The sequence below is a fragment of the Sparus aurata genome, chromosome 2 (genome assembly GCF_900880675.1).
Source record: "Sparus aurata chromosome 2, fSpaAur1.1, whole genome shotgun sequence".
Taxonomy (NCBI): Eukaryota; Metazoa; Chordata; class Actinopteri; order Spariformes; family Sparidae; genus Sparus; species Sparus aurata.
The window spans coordinates 9103324-9117962 of record NC_044188.1 but is presented as its reverse complement, the minus strand read 5'-3'; the positions used below and the strand labels follow the sequence as shown (position 1 = coordinate 9117962).

The 14639-nt window shown below is 37.4% G+C and overlaps 4 protein-coding genes and 1 pseudogene across 4 annotated transcripts; all 5 read right to left on the bottom strand.

Moving 5' to 3' along the window:
• Positions 1–804: 804 nt before the first annotated feature.
• LOC115571530 (odorant receptor 131-2-like) lies at positions 805–1737 on the bottom strand. Its single transcript, XM_030400976.1, has one exon. It carries the CDS (start codon positions 1735–1737, stop codon positions 805–807), a length of 933 nt encoding a protein of 310 aa, XP_030256836.1.
• Positions 1738–2278: 541 nt separating this feature from the next.
• LOC115571522 (odorant receptor 131-2-like) lies at positions 2279–4408 on the bottom strand. Its single transcript, XM_030400970.1, has 2 exons — positions 3496–4408; positions 2279–2289 (listed from the first exon to the last, which is right to left on the bottom strand). Exons 1-2 carry the CDS (start codon positions 4406–4408, stop codon positions 2279–2281), a joined length of 924 nt encoding a protein of 307 aa, XP_030256830.1.
• A 1664-nt stretch (positions 4409–6072) lies between these two features.
• Positions 6073–7002, bottom strand: LOC115571513 (odorant receptor 131-2-like). Its single transcript, XM_030400962.1, has one exon. It carries the CDS (start codon positions 7000–7002, stop codon positions 6073–6075), a length of 930 nt encoding a protein of 309 aa, XP_030256822.1.
• Positions 7003–7548: 546 nt separating this feature from the next.
• Positions 7549–8916, bottom strand: LOC115571501 (odorant receptor 131-2-like). The gene is made up of 2 exons (XM_030400953.1): positions 7995–8916; positions 7549–7559 (listed from the first exon to the last, which is right to left on the bottom strand). Exons 1-2 carry the CDS (start codon positions 8914–8916, stop codon positions 7549–7551), a joined length of 933 nt encoding a protein of 310 aa, XP_030256813.1.
• Positions 8917–10487: 1571 nt separating this feature from the next.
• LOC115571496 (odorant receptor 131-2-like) lies at positions 10488–13977 on the bottom strand (annotated as a pseudogene).
• Positions 13978–14639: the final 662 nt, after the last annotated feature.

Here is a 14639-nt window from a genome sequence, read left to right as displayed (position 1 = left end):
AATTTAAATAAACTACCGTAATGCTAAACAATGGTGTGGTCTTGTTAGTGACACGTTCATTATTTACTTTGCCAGAGTTGCTTAGTCCTCTCAGTCTCATGTTACTGAATATGATGTCTTTACTTCAACATTTTGCAGTAGAGAAAACACTATTTTCTTTCCAGTCTCATAGCTGTGGACATGAGTTTGTAATGATAAAGTAAGCGGTTGGTATGCATTTAAAGATTAGCAAAGAAAACTATAGAAAATCTCTGGATTTACTTTATTTGAAGAGTTCAAAGGTGTTATCAATGTGTACAGTTACAAAGATTTACATATCAACGCTGCAATTTATGATGAGGGCAAATGTAAATCGTCTTTATGTACTAAATTACATTTGGGCGAAAACACTATTGTGTTTCTGGGGAAGAGTAACATCAGAGGATCAAAACCCAGTCTCATATCTGTTTGTTGAATATGTAAGGATACAGCAAGCAGTCGGTATACATTTAAAGAGAAAAAACAAGTATATGGACATGGCCCGAGTCTGTCCCCTGCAGCTCCTGATGTGAGATCTCACTGCTTTTTCATGGTCCATCATTGAACTTCCTGCAATATTTCAAACTGATCCACAGTCAAAAACAGTGTTGTCTTGTTCTTATAAGCATACAACACAGATGTAACATGACAACATTCTATTAAAGTTTGTTATAAGTAGCGCTAGAATATGCCGGCTTGAAATGAAATGTTCTTAAAATTGTCATGTTAAAGTGAATTGCAACCATAGTGAGTCCCTTTTTTTAACTGCATTGCGCATGTTTTCTGTTATAAACAACTAGTTAACCTATTTCTTTTATACACGTCAAGGAAGGCATACTTTTTCAGTGCATGAAAAAAAATATCATCCCTGAGCCCGTATATCAGAGGACTTAGACATTTTGGAGTAAGATAAAACATTACATAGTTAAAGAACCTTACATTAATAAATAAACTTAAATTAATCTCAAATACGTAACTCTCTATGAATGGGATCCATAGCTGGATGAGACAGAGCAGCAGCTGGAAACCATGAAGAATTACAGTTCTGAGACCTTTCCATGTTGACTTTTTATTGTCTCCGGATGCCGTTTTGGCCACTTTCATTATTTTCACATAACAGAATACAATGATAATAACCATTATGAAAAAGTAAACCTGTTGCACAGTTGACCATATGTGATCCTGCCATCTGTGCAAAATGTACATCTGTGGAATGCATATCTTGTGTTGTTTGTACAAGCTTAGAGAGGCTGACGCAAAGAAAGAGGAAAAAAAAGCAATGCAGGGTAAAGAGCTGAGGCCGTGAATGATGAGGATGCAATGCACATGGATGTGTTGGGAGCACAGCTCTGCATGGCGCAGAGGCATGCAAATGGCAACATATCGCTCCAAGGTCATTGCTGTCAGAGTAACTGGCGTGACCATTGAATACAGAAACACTACCATTGTAATACTGATACATAACCACACTTGTATGGTAAAATTAAAATGGGACAAAAGGAACAGAGTATTAGATATGAGTAATATCAAGCTATCAGACAGTAGTGTAACAGCAAATAAGATGTAGCGTGCAATTGTGTAGAAGGACTTTTTCTTGAAAAAGGTTAGAATGAGCAAAAAGTTGATGCTAAGAAACATCATGACCAGGAGCTGCACGGAAATCACCCGATCATTGATCTGTCTCACCTCACCACCAACCCATGAGCTGTTGTCCTCCATCATTGTTCAATGCACGTACACAAATTGTTGAGTTACAGCCAAGTGCTAAATCATCACCTGTCAAAAGACAAAGTGATCCTCATCACAAAAACACCTACAGTTTCCTGCAATGGCACAGTATTGTGGCACTTATTTCCAAAGATAGATGTCTGTTCCAGCCTTTGTTCTGAGCGAAGGCTCTACATGAAGACTTTATAGGAATGACTCCACCACAAGGAGAGTCACAGCTAATTTAAGTTTGCTCACCAGAGTGTCATCATTGACACTTTCTATCTGTCGACACTCCTGGGTTGTAAGCAACCATTACTGTCGTGGCCCCTGACTGACCCTTATCCTAACCTGACTTGGTAGCCACAGTGCAACACCACGGTATATTTATTTGTGCATTATATAGATTCAGCGCTGGCCCAAGTCTTTATGGGGCCCTAAGCAGAATTTGATTTGGTGCCCTCGGCCTCCAGCTAAATGCACCACCCTCCTATATATTGTCCATGCGACATCGTTTTCTCCATTGTACATCTCACTCAACCATAATCATGGCTTACTGGTGAGCTGGAAAGTAAAAAAATAAATCAGCATACAATACATTCATCGTCAACAAATTCATTATTTTAATATGAAATATGCAAAAGTGCAATGAATGAAATGAATGTGGAGTATGTACAATGTGAGTAAAATGCTAATGTTAAAAAGAGAATACAACAATATGAAATAAATTAAACAGAAACGTAAATACTGACATAAAATTAACTGGGTTCAATGGAAATTGTGCAGAAATCATTAAACTGTTTATCTGTCATTGTAAAATTAAATTTCACAAGGAGTGATTGAAACAGACAAGGTTTTAACAGATTAGGGACCAAAGGCCTTGTATCGTTTCAAATATGTGTGTGACATATACAAAAGTAAAATATACATTAAGATACCAGACGTTCATTGTTCGCTTCACCAAAGTTGCTCAGTCCTCTCAGTCTCATGTTACTGAATATTATATCTTTACTTCAATATTTTGGGAATAAAATGCTCACAGTATTTTCTGTCTCGGGGAGAGAAACTTCAGAGGATCAATACCAGTCTCATATCTTTGTATTACATATGTAACAATACAGTAAGCAGTTGGAATGCAAGCGAAAGAGAAAAAAAACCTATAGAAAATCTGTAGATTTATGTTATTTAAAAAGTTTACAAATGTTATCAATTCGTACATTTACAAAGATTTAAAAAACACACTGTAATTTGCTATAAGTGGATACCAAGGAATTCTGCTTCAATCTGTTCTGCTCATGGACAGTCCATATTCTATTTGAATAAATTAGGAACAGTTGGAGAATTTCATTTTTTTAGGGAAGTTCAGGCAAATCCTAATCATATTCTGTATATTAAAAAAGTTAGCATCGCCACTAGTTGTTTATCCTTGTGGTGAATGTAGAAAAATACAAGAACTCCACAGTGTGTTTTGTGTTGTAGTGTCAGGATGTAGATGAAAGAATGATGGCAGTTATCTTGGCTTGCGAAATTGAAGTGCATAGCATTGTGACAGTCAGGAGCTCTATCATGATATTTCTTTCAGAGAACCTTTATCTTAGAAGCATACAACACAGCTGTACGTATGTTATTAGTAGGGTCTTGTTATAATAAACCAGTTAGATTTAAAAAAAAAAAAAAAAAAAAAATCATGTTAAAGTGAATTGCAACCATAGTGAGTAACTTTTTTTTCAGTGCGTTGTGCATTTTTTCTGTTAAAGGCTACTAGTCTACCTTGCAAAATATATTCTTTATACAAGCCAAAGACGGCATAGTTTTTCAGTGCATGAAAAAAATGATCATCCCTGAGCCCATATATCAGAGGACTCAGACATTTTGGAGTAAGATAAAACATTACATAGTTAAAGAACCTTAGATCAAAAGATAGATTCATCTGAAATACAACATTCTCTATGAATGGGGTCCATAGCTGGATGAGACAGAGCAGCAGCTGGAAACCATGAAGTATTACTGTTCTGAAACCTTTCCATGTTGACTTTTTATTGTCTCCGGATGCCGTTTTGGCAACTTTCATTATTTTAACATAACAGAATACAATGATGATAACCATAATCAAGAAGTAAAACTGTTGTACAGCTGACCTGATGTGACCCTGCCATCTGTGCAAAATGTACATCTGCAGAGTGCAGATCTTGTGTTGTTTGTACAAGCTAAGAGAGGCTGATGCAAAGAAAGAGGAAAAAACAGCAATGCAGGGTAAAGAGCTGAGGCCGTGAATGATGAGGATGCAATGCACATGGATGCGTTGGGAGCACAGCTCTGCATGGCGCAGAGGCATGCAAATGGCAACATATCGCTCCAAGGTCATTGCTGTCAGAGTAACTGGTGTGACCATTAAATACAGAAGCAGCACCATAGAAATACTGATACATAACCAAACTTGTATCGTAAAATTAAAATAGGCCAAGAGGAACAGAATGTTAGATATGAGTAATATCAAGCTATCAGACAGTAGTGTAACAGCAAATAAGATGTAGCGTGTAATTGTATAGAAGGACTTCTTAAAAAAGGTTAGGATGAGCAAAAAGTTGATGCCAAGAAACATCATGACCAGGAGCTGCACAGAAATCACTCGATCATTGACCTGTCTAAACTCACCACCAACCCACGAGTTGTTGTCTTCCATCACTTTTCTATGCACATACACAAGTTGAGTTCCAGCCAAGTGTTAAATTATCATCTATCAAAAGAGAAAGTGATCCTCATCACAAAAACACCTACTGTCTACTGCAATGTCTCAGCATTGTGGCACTCTTTAAGAAGACAGATGTCTGTTTCAGCCTTTGTTCAGAGTGAAGGCTCTGCCTGGAAACTTTATAGGAGTGACTCCACTACAAGGAGAGTAACAGCTAATTAACGTTTACTCAACACAGTGTCATCATTCCTACTTTCTGCTTGTCCTCTCTAAAGCTATTTGTAGACATGTCTTGTTATTACTGACTGACCCTTATCCTAACCTGACTTGTAAGCCACAGTGCAACATTACACTACTGTGTCCTATTGTTTTTGATCCTACATAGCTACAAAATAGATTCATGACCTCATCGCCCCACATCTTGCTAACAGCTGTGTTCACAAAAGAAAATCAATTAGTGCCAGAATCAACAAGAAAATAGAGTTCCTTGTAGCTTCTTTAACAAGATTGTTGCACATTTAAAAATGCTCACCTTGGGTTGTATGTGTACAACAGATAAGAGGGAATCGAGTTGGCTGACTCCATTGCCACTTTCATCATCTACTCAAGGAAAAAAATGTGTTTGTAATTGTTTTCATCCACTTATTAAATCATCAGCATCAGTTTCCAGATTTGTTAGACTGACATGGCATTTTACTTGCTCTAGGCAACTGGGCAATATTTATATTTGACCCATGTGAAGTCCACAATTTGAATTTGCCAATACAGGAAGATAGTTTGGCATTGACTTTTTTTACAAAAAGATCTGAATTGAAAATAGACGAATCACTAAAATCCAATTAATAAATTAGATTTTTCCTAATGTTTAAGCACACATATGGCATACAGCCAACATTGCAAGTCTTCGTGCTTCTGTTTGCTATTTTAATGAAAACTTGTCTGTGTTTTATAATAAAAAGTATTTATATCGGTAACAAGATATTGGCATTGAATATCTTGGTACTGGATGCAACCAAATTTTGTGGTATCAGCCCAACATTTCCTCCTGATTTGATGAATAAATTATGTGTGTAGAGTGAAAATTGTGGGACCTTAATCAAGATTAAGAGAAATGTTCTAGAATTTATTCTCACTCCCCACCACTGTATTGAAGATGCCACCCACTTTTCTGCAATACACATCTGTTATAAAATCTTAGACAATATGGCCTCAAAGAGGAGTGGGTTTGAGCTCATTCCACCAGGACCTCCCATTAGGGGCTTTGATGTATTTTTTCTGTATGTGTCACAGCGGGGTCACTTAACTTTGTACATCAGGCATACTAAATGATACAGTCACACATCCAAATTGTGCAGCACAAGAATGTTTATTTTGGAAAAAGTGTTTGTGAATGGTTTTAAAATGTTAGCAAAATCACATGACTTTGAGCCAAAAAAGAAACGTACCACATGATTGGTATTTCGTTTTGCTGCCGATGTGAAGGTGTGCTAAAAACAAGCAATATGATTACAAAAGAAAGTTTGTGATTATATTGCCAACTTGTCCCCCCAAAAGATCTTTTGAATAATTTCAATGACATTTATCTGTAAATTGACAATATAATTAAAGCGAGGGACATGTAAAATCTTTTATTTTAAAAGCATAACATCATTAATTTAAAAATCCAAAGGTTTTTTATACAAGCCACAGAGAGCGTAGTATTTCAGTGCATGAAAGAACATTTCGTCACGAAGACCATAAATGAGAGGACTCAGACATCTCGGAGCAAGAGTAAAAGTAATATAATTGAAATACCTGACATTGATATATAACAGAAAATTAGTCTGAAGTAGAGCAGCTTCTATAAATGGACACCACAGCTGGATGAGACAGAGCAGCAGCTGGAAACCATGAAGAATTACTGTTCTGAGACCTTTCCATGTTGACTTTTTATTCTCTCCAGATGCAGCTTTGGCCACTTTTATTATTTGAACATAACAGACTACAATAATGCTCACCATAACTAAGAAGTAGAACTGACTGATAGCTGATCGAAGATGACCCTGCCACTTGTGAAAGATGAATATTTCCACAGAGCATACATTTTTCTGAATGTAGAAGCCATGGGTTGCAGATGCAAAGAAAATGGACAGAACAGCAATGCAGGGTAAACAACTAATGCTGTGAATGAAGAGGATACAGTGCATACAGCTGCGTGTGGAGCACAGCACTGAGTGTCGCAGGGGCAGGCAAATGGCCACATAGCGCTCCAGGGTCATTGCTGTCAGAGTGACTGGTGTTAAATAATTGTACAGAGACAAAGTCATATATATAACGAGACAAAACCACATTTGTATGGTAAAACGAAAATAGCTTAAAATGAGCAGGATATCAGTCATGAGTAGATACAGACAATCAGACAGTAGTGTCATAGCAAATAAGATGTAGCGCATGGATGAGTAGAAGTAATCCTTCATAAAAAATGTCATGATTAGCAAAGAGTTGATGCAAAGAAAGACAAACACCAGAACCTGAACAAAAATGACCTGACCATTGATTATCTTCAGAGAGGATTCACCAGCATTCAGTGAGTTATTGGCTGCCATATATCCTGAAATATCAAGGATTTACACACTTCCACAGCTCTTTCAACCAAAAGACAGACCCCAAATTCAAAAACTCATATATCTGTCAGTATAATCTAAAATATTTGTATAAGCAAGATGCCCAGATTTTCTGTGGCACAACACAACAATAATTTCAACTTCAACAACCTCACAGATGTGATTGCTGGACTTTTAGATGATTAACACAAACATGACACACATCAGTATAATATCACATACATTGCACTTAAAATGCGTTTGATAGAAACACATCAAAAGGTCAAATGGCATAAAACCATGAGCTTAACATAACATCCCTGCATCAACATGGAATTGTGGCACAGAGTCCAATAGATAATCATCTTCTGCTGAGCTCTGTGTGGCCCTCTGGCAGAGGGCTGTGTATGAGGACTTATAAGACTAACTATGACAAAACTTACCACAGTGTTGTCATCATCAGCTGTTGCTACCAACACACCTCAATGACCATACTAAATATAGTTACTCACTTTGTGTTTCAGAGATGTTTTCCAAAGAATATTAACACTATTGTGTTTCTGGGGGAGAGTAACATCAAAGGATCAAAACCCAGTCTCATATCAGTGCATTGAATATGTAAGGATATAGCAAGCAGTTGGTATACATTTAAAGAGAAAATAAAACTTATAGAAAATATGTTGACATGGCCTGAGTCTGTCCCCTGCAGCTCCTTATGTGACATCTCACTGCTTTTTCATGATCCATTATTGAACTTCCTGCAATATTTCAAACTGATCCACAGTCAAAAACAGTGTTGTCCTGTTCTTAGAAGCATACAACACAGATGTAACATAACAACATTCTATTAAAGTTTGTTATAAGTAGGGCTCGTAACAATATACCAGTTTAAAATTGAATGTTCTTAAGATTGTCATGTTAAAGTGAATTGCAACCATAGTGAGTCCCTTTTTAACTGCATTGTGCATTTTTTCTGTTATAAACAACAAGTCTACCTTGCAAAATATTTCTTTTATACACGTCAAGGAAGGCATACTTTTTCAGTGCATGAAAGAAATTATCATCCCTGAGCCCATATATCAGAGGACTCAGACATCTTGGAGTAAGATAAAACATTACATAGTTAAAGAACCTTACATTTATAAATAAACTGAAATTAATCTCAAATACGTAACTCTCTATGAATGGGATCCATAACTGGATGAGACAGAGCAGCAGCTGGAAACCATGAAGAATTACAGTTCTGAGACCTTTCCATGTTGACTTTTTATTGTCTGCAGATGCTGTTTTAGCCACTTTCATTATCTGAACATAACAGAATGCAATGATGATAACCATGATCAAGAAGTAAAACTGTTGTACAGTCGACCATATGTGATCCTGCCATCTGTGCAAAATGTACATCTGTGGAGAGCAAATCCTGTGTTGTTTGTACAAGCTTAGAGAGGCTAATGCAAAGAAAGAGGAAAAAAAAGCAATGCAGGGTAAAGAGCTGAGGCCGTGAATGATGAGGATGCAATGCACATGGATGCGTTGGGAGCACAGCTCTGCATGGCGCAGAGGCATGCAAATGGCAACATATCGCTCCAAGGTCATTGCTGTCAGAGTAACTGGTGTGACCATCGAATACAGAAGCACTACCATTGTAATATTGATACACAACCACACTTGTATGGTAACATTAAAATGGGCCAAGAGGTAGAGAGTATTAGATGTGAGTAATAAAAAGCTATCAGACAGTAGTGTAACAGCAAATAAGATGTAGCGTGCAATTGTGTAGAAGGACTTCTTCTTGAAAAAGGTTAGGATGAGTAAAAAGTTGATGCAGAGAAACATCATGACCAGGAGCTGCACAGAAATCATCCGATCATCGATCTGTTTCACCTCACCACCAACCCATGAGCTGTTGTCGCCCATCACTTTTCGATGCACATACACAAGTTGTTGAGTCACAGCCAAGTGTTAAATCATCATCCATCGAAAGAAAATGTGAGCCTCATCACAGAAACAGTTTCCCTGCAATGTCTCAGCATTGTGGCACTCTTTAAGAGGACAGATGTCTGTTTCAGCGTTTGTTTTGAATGAAGGCTCTGTATGAAGACTTTATAGGAGTAACTCCACTACAAGAAGAGTAACAGCAAATTAAAGTTTGCTCACCACAGTGTTGTCATTGACACTTTCTGCTCCTCTTCTCAGTGGCTATCTGTAGACATATCTCAGTTGTAAGCCACCCTCAATGTCGTGGCACCTGACTGACCCTTATCCTAACCTGACTTGTAAGCCACAGTGCAACACTACAGTATATATTTATACATTATATGATTTATTGGTTTCATTTCAAAAAAAATTTAAGTGGCTTTGTGGATCATGAAAGCACTATATAAATAAAATGTATTATTATCATTATTATTATTATTATTATTATTATTATTATTATTAAATAATTTCCCAGTCTGGGATCATTAAAGTAATTCTATCTATTATTATTGATATTATTATGATTGGAACTATAGTTGTAACAAGTTCCCTCTCTAAGCTGTTTTGCCAAGACTTTTTTTCCCCCAACAGGTGAAGTTGAAGAGAAATGAATAATTGATAATAGATAGATAGATAGACTATTTTTCACAACAAAATTTTGGGTGCACTCAAGTACTGGACTCAGAATACATTAAAATACCATCAGTAATGCATTAATTCAGCAGTTCAAAAAGGTGATGAAAACAAAAAACACCTCATTTGTTTTTCAGCGTGATGTCTTAACTTGCCGCCATTTTCTCAGGGAGGCCTGGTCGGGTTGCATGTGCATAACAGATAAGAAGGAATCAAGATGGCTGACTATGCTTTGCCAACAGTGTGTATAAATTAACTGTGTAGAGTGAAAATTGTGGTAACTTATTCAAGATTAAGAGAAATGTTCTAGAATTCGTTCCCACTTCTCGCCACTGTAGTGAGAATGTCACACATTTTTTGGCAATACTCACCTGTTATAAAATCTTAGACAACAAGGCCTCAAAGAGGAGTGGGTTTGAGCTCATTCCACCAGGACCTCCCATTAGGGGCTTTGATGTATTTGTTCTGTATGAGTCACTGTGGGACAACTTAACATTGAACATCAGGCACACTTAATGATACAGGCTCACATCTAAATTGTGCAGCACATGAGCGTTTATTTTTAAATGTTTGTGAATGGTTTTAAAATATTACTACAATCACACAACTTTGAGACAAAAAAGGAAGGCACCAGATGATTGGTATTTTGGTTTGTTGCCGATATTAAGGCGTGAAGGTCAGTTTAATTTCGTGCGTACAGGGAATCAGATTGGATGTTTATCAGTGCAATATCATCATAAACATCCTCGTGAGGAGCAAATGACAACTTGCCCCCCAAAAGATCTACTAAATCATTTCAGTGACATTTCTCTGTAAAATGCCAATGTAGTTAAAGCGAGATAAATGTTAAACCTTTTATTTTTTAAAGTATATCATCATTACTTTAAAAATCCAGAGGTTTTTTTATACAAGCCACAGCGAGCGTAGTATTTCAGTGCATGAAAGAACATTTTGTCCCTGAGGCCATAAATGAGAGGACTCAGACATCTTGGAGCAAGAATAAAAATAATGTAGTTGAAATACCTGACATTGACATATAACAGAAAATGAGTCTGAAGTAGAGCAGCTTCTATAAATGGACACCAAAGCTGGATGAGACATTCCTGTATTTGACATTACTGTCATTGTTAAGAGAACACAACTCACCACTCTCCTGCAGCAGCTTCCTCTTGTGGGGAAGCCCGCAAGTCGATTTCCCTGTCCGCTCTCGATAATCACTGTTATAAACTGGTAGGCAAGACACATATGAACTTTGAATGCATTTCCATGGAGTAATAATCCTACATTTTCATCCTTGAGCTTCGGAACTCTACTGCACTCGGTAATCGACTCGTCGGGCTTCCCCACAAGAGGAAGCTGCTGCACGAGAGTGGTGAGTTGTGTTAACTTTACAATAGAAATCCGGCTAAGCTAGCGGATGTTTGATGCCTCGAACTATGTGCTGGGACCCTATTTGTACTGTTGCAGAAGTTTAGTGCTGTTCTGAGCATTATTTGTGGCTTTTTGATGCCGGTTTCATCTTGGAGGCATATACTGCAATGTATTGTTATCGTGCAGTCTTTTTCTGAGCTTGCTAAAACTACGTAAGTTAGCAGTCTGCAAACTTGATCTCTCGAGGGGGGGTCTTACTCTGTGTCACGGTGTGTTAGACCATGGATTAAATTTACACCAGAATATCCCTTTAATTTGTACACATAAACAGTGACGGAATTAATTGGGTTATGGCCGGCCCAAGTAACAAGTGAATTAAGTGGTTGCTTGGGTTGACAGGTTGATGGGAGGGAGTCATGCTATGCAGGGTCGAGGTGAAGTGTGAACAACTGAGTCTTAAGTCTTTTGCGGAAGATGGAGAGTGATTCCGCTGTCCTGACATTGGTCGGGAGTTCGTTCCACCACTGAGGTGCCAAAACAGAGAGGAGTCGCGACTTTGTTGAGCAGGCTTTGTTTGCTCTCAGCGATGGGGGTACCAGCCAGCTAGCTGACGTAGTGGAGTGAAGCGCTCTCGCTGGGGCGTGTGGTCTGATCCGTGTTTGGAGGTAGACAGGTGCAGTTCCGTTGACGGCTTTGAAGGTCAGCACCATCATCTTTAATTAACAGTTAATATTTTAACAGTTCATACTACAGGTTTAATCATTTCCACACAAATTCCACTTCACCCAGTTTATTTTCTGTCTTTACAGTTTCTATTTAAGTATTAGTATTGTTCCCTTTTTTTTATTTAGAAATAGATAGATAATAGATAGATAGGAACGAGAGGCCAGGCAACTGGTGCCAAACTGGTGGTGTTGCTGCTGAACTGTATGTTACATTACATCTGACATCTTGTGTTGCACTCAAAAAGTGGGGGGCCCTAAAATTGCAAAAGTACAAATTCCTACATAACGACACTTTAAGGATTAAGTTGTTTGATGTTTACAGCAGCAGTGTGTTATGTTTCACAACTTTTAATTGCTACAGTTATTAACAATTATGTTAGCTCAGCAGAGAAGCTTTAGAGAACGTCTTTGTTTTAATAAATTACAAAGTATGCCAGCCTCTATAAACTGACACCACATCTGAATGAAATATAGAAGCAGGAGAAACTTTACTTGGCCCTCTCCATGTTGCCATTTACACTTTCCGGGTACAGCTTTGTGAAGGCCTGTTCATTATGCGGCAGAAAAAAATTAAAAGAATGTCCAGTATGATGGTTTATTTTATTTTTGATTTGTTTTTCTCCATATGGATTAAGACTCAAAACAGAGCAGCGATACTAATGAGCCGATCAACAGTGTTCCCTCATGGCAAATTAACTCATGTGAAACTCCTTAAGGAAATTTAATTGCCTCATTTATTATTTAAACTGGATGGGTGACATAACAGGTAAAAAACAACAAACTTTTTGTCTCAAAGTTTCTGTAAGAATTCTGTGCTGTTATCAAAACGATGATCAACATGCTTGGATTCAAGTATATGTCTAAACAGTCAGATTAAAATGTATTTAATTTGTCATTTCCACGCAAATTTTGCAACCAACACCAAAACAACACATCATACAAACGAGACAGAGCACCTTGTGAATTTTTACTCAGACATCGTGGTGTTTTGGGCTAATGCTCACATAAGCATGCTAAGATGCTCTCAATTATATTTCTAGCATGCTTGTGTGGTTGTGTGCTAGTGTTTAAGATACCCTAATTATCCCTTAACCCAAACCAAAGCTGATGCTGATGGGAATAAGAAAATGTTGAGATATTCCACTGCAGAAGTAAAAATTTGACAGACTTATGCAACTTAAGGAATGGTCAGAAAACCAACAAAGTAATTTTAATTTTGTTAGAATTCGATTATATTCACGGAAGGAAATGCAAATATCTGTACCAAATTTCATGGCAATCCATCCAATAATTGTCAGTACATGTCACTGAAACCTAAAGTTGGCAATGTCATGATGGTGCAAGAGTGAAAATCAGTGGATCAACATTTTAGTAGGTTTCCTCCTATGGGGAACATGAATACCTGTCCAAAATGTAATGGTAACCAATAGTCGTTAAAAGTTAATGTTTGAATATTTTAGCAATCTTGGCAATGTAATTAATTCATTCACATGCATGTACAATGAGCAGTCATTTTTGTATTTCAGTTGCAAAACAACACTTTTCATCCCTTTGGCCATACACAAGATGACTCAGATATCTTGGAACACGAAACAATCATTATAAAATAGTTGTCCCTAATATAAAATAATATCATAAGATTTATCTGAAGGAGAGCAGCTTCTGTGAGAGGCCACCACAGCTGGATGAGACTGAGCATCAGCTGGAAAGCATGAAGAATTACAGTTGGGGGCTCTTTCTGTGTTGCCTCGTTGTTCTTTCCTGATGCAGCTTTGGCCACATTTTATTATTTTAACATATGAGAATACAATAGTAATACACATGATCAAGCAGTAGAACTGACTTATAGCTGACCTAATATGACGCTGCCAACTGTGCAAGACGACCACCTCCACAGTGCAGATCTTGTATTTGTTAAAGTTTAGGGTGACAGATGCAAAGAAGCTGGACACAATAACAACACAGGGTACAGAGCTGAGACCGTGAATGATGAGGATACAGTGAAGGCCGTTGCATGTTGAGCACAGCTCTGCATGGCGCAGGGCCAGGCAAATAGCCACGTAGCGCTCCAGAATCATTGCTGTCAGAGTAACTGGTGTGGAAAGTACAGAGATGACCCACAAAACACAATTACCCATAACCACATCTGTACCTGAATATCCTGATTCTGACATATCACGAAGAGATTTGTCACAATTACAATCAGACAATCACACAACAATCTAATACTGAATAAGATGTAGGGCATTGTTGTGTACAATAAATACTTCATAAAAAAGATTGCTATCAACCTAAAGTCGTGAAGCAAAAGTTACACAAAAACCTTAACAAATTAATTTGTTCATTGATCTGTGGCATTAAGGATCCATTATCATCCACTTATCAGTTGTCATATATTTTACTATTGTGACTAAAAACAGAAGGATCTCACTGTGACTGTACAATTTCCCCCTTTATACAAGACACATACAGTGAATACATGAGGACACACAGAGAATAAAGTTCAAATGTTGATAAATACCCTTGTCTCTGTGTGGAAAAAAAAATAAATGTCAACAAACTTAAAATTAAATGTAATTGTAATGTAACTGAGTAATTTTATTTAACTTTCACACTTTGCTGCACAGTGAAGCCTGAACTTCTGATAGTTAACTCTGAGACATCACAAGGGATCATCACAGTCAGAGCGGTGGCTTGTTTGTCATCATCAGATGTTTTCCTCGTTGTATTGCTGATAATTAGCCATTAGTCATCTGCATCCCTGTGTGTAATAACAAACTCCAGAGAAACTAATTAAGAGACATAGTTAATGGCATCATTAATTATTTAAAGACTGCTCTGTTGATGTTGACTTGACTAATGAAGGCACCTGTAAAAGCTTGTTTAGAGTTCAACATTGTTAACAAAACTTTAAATAAAATGTATTTTATTTAT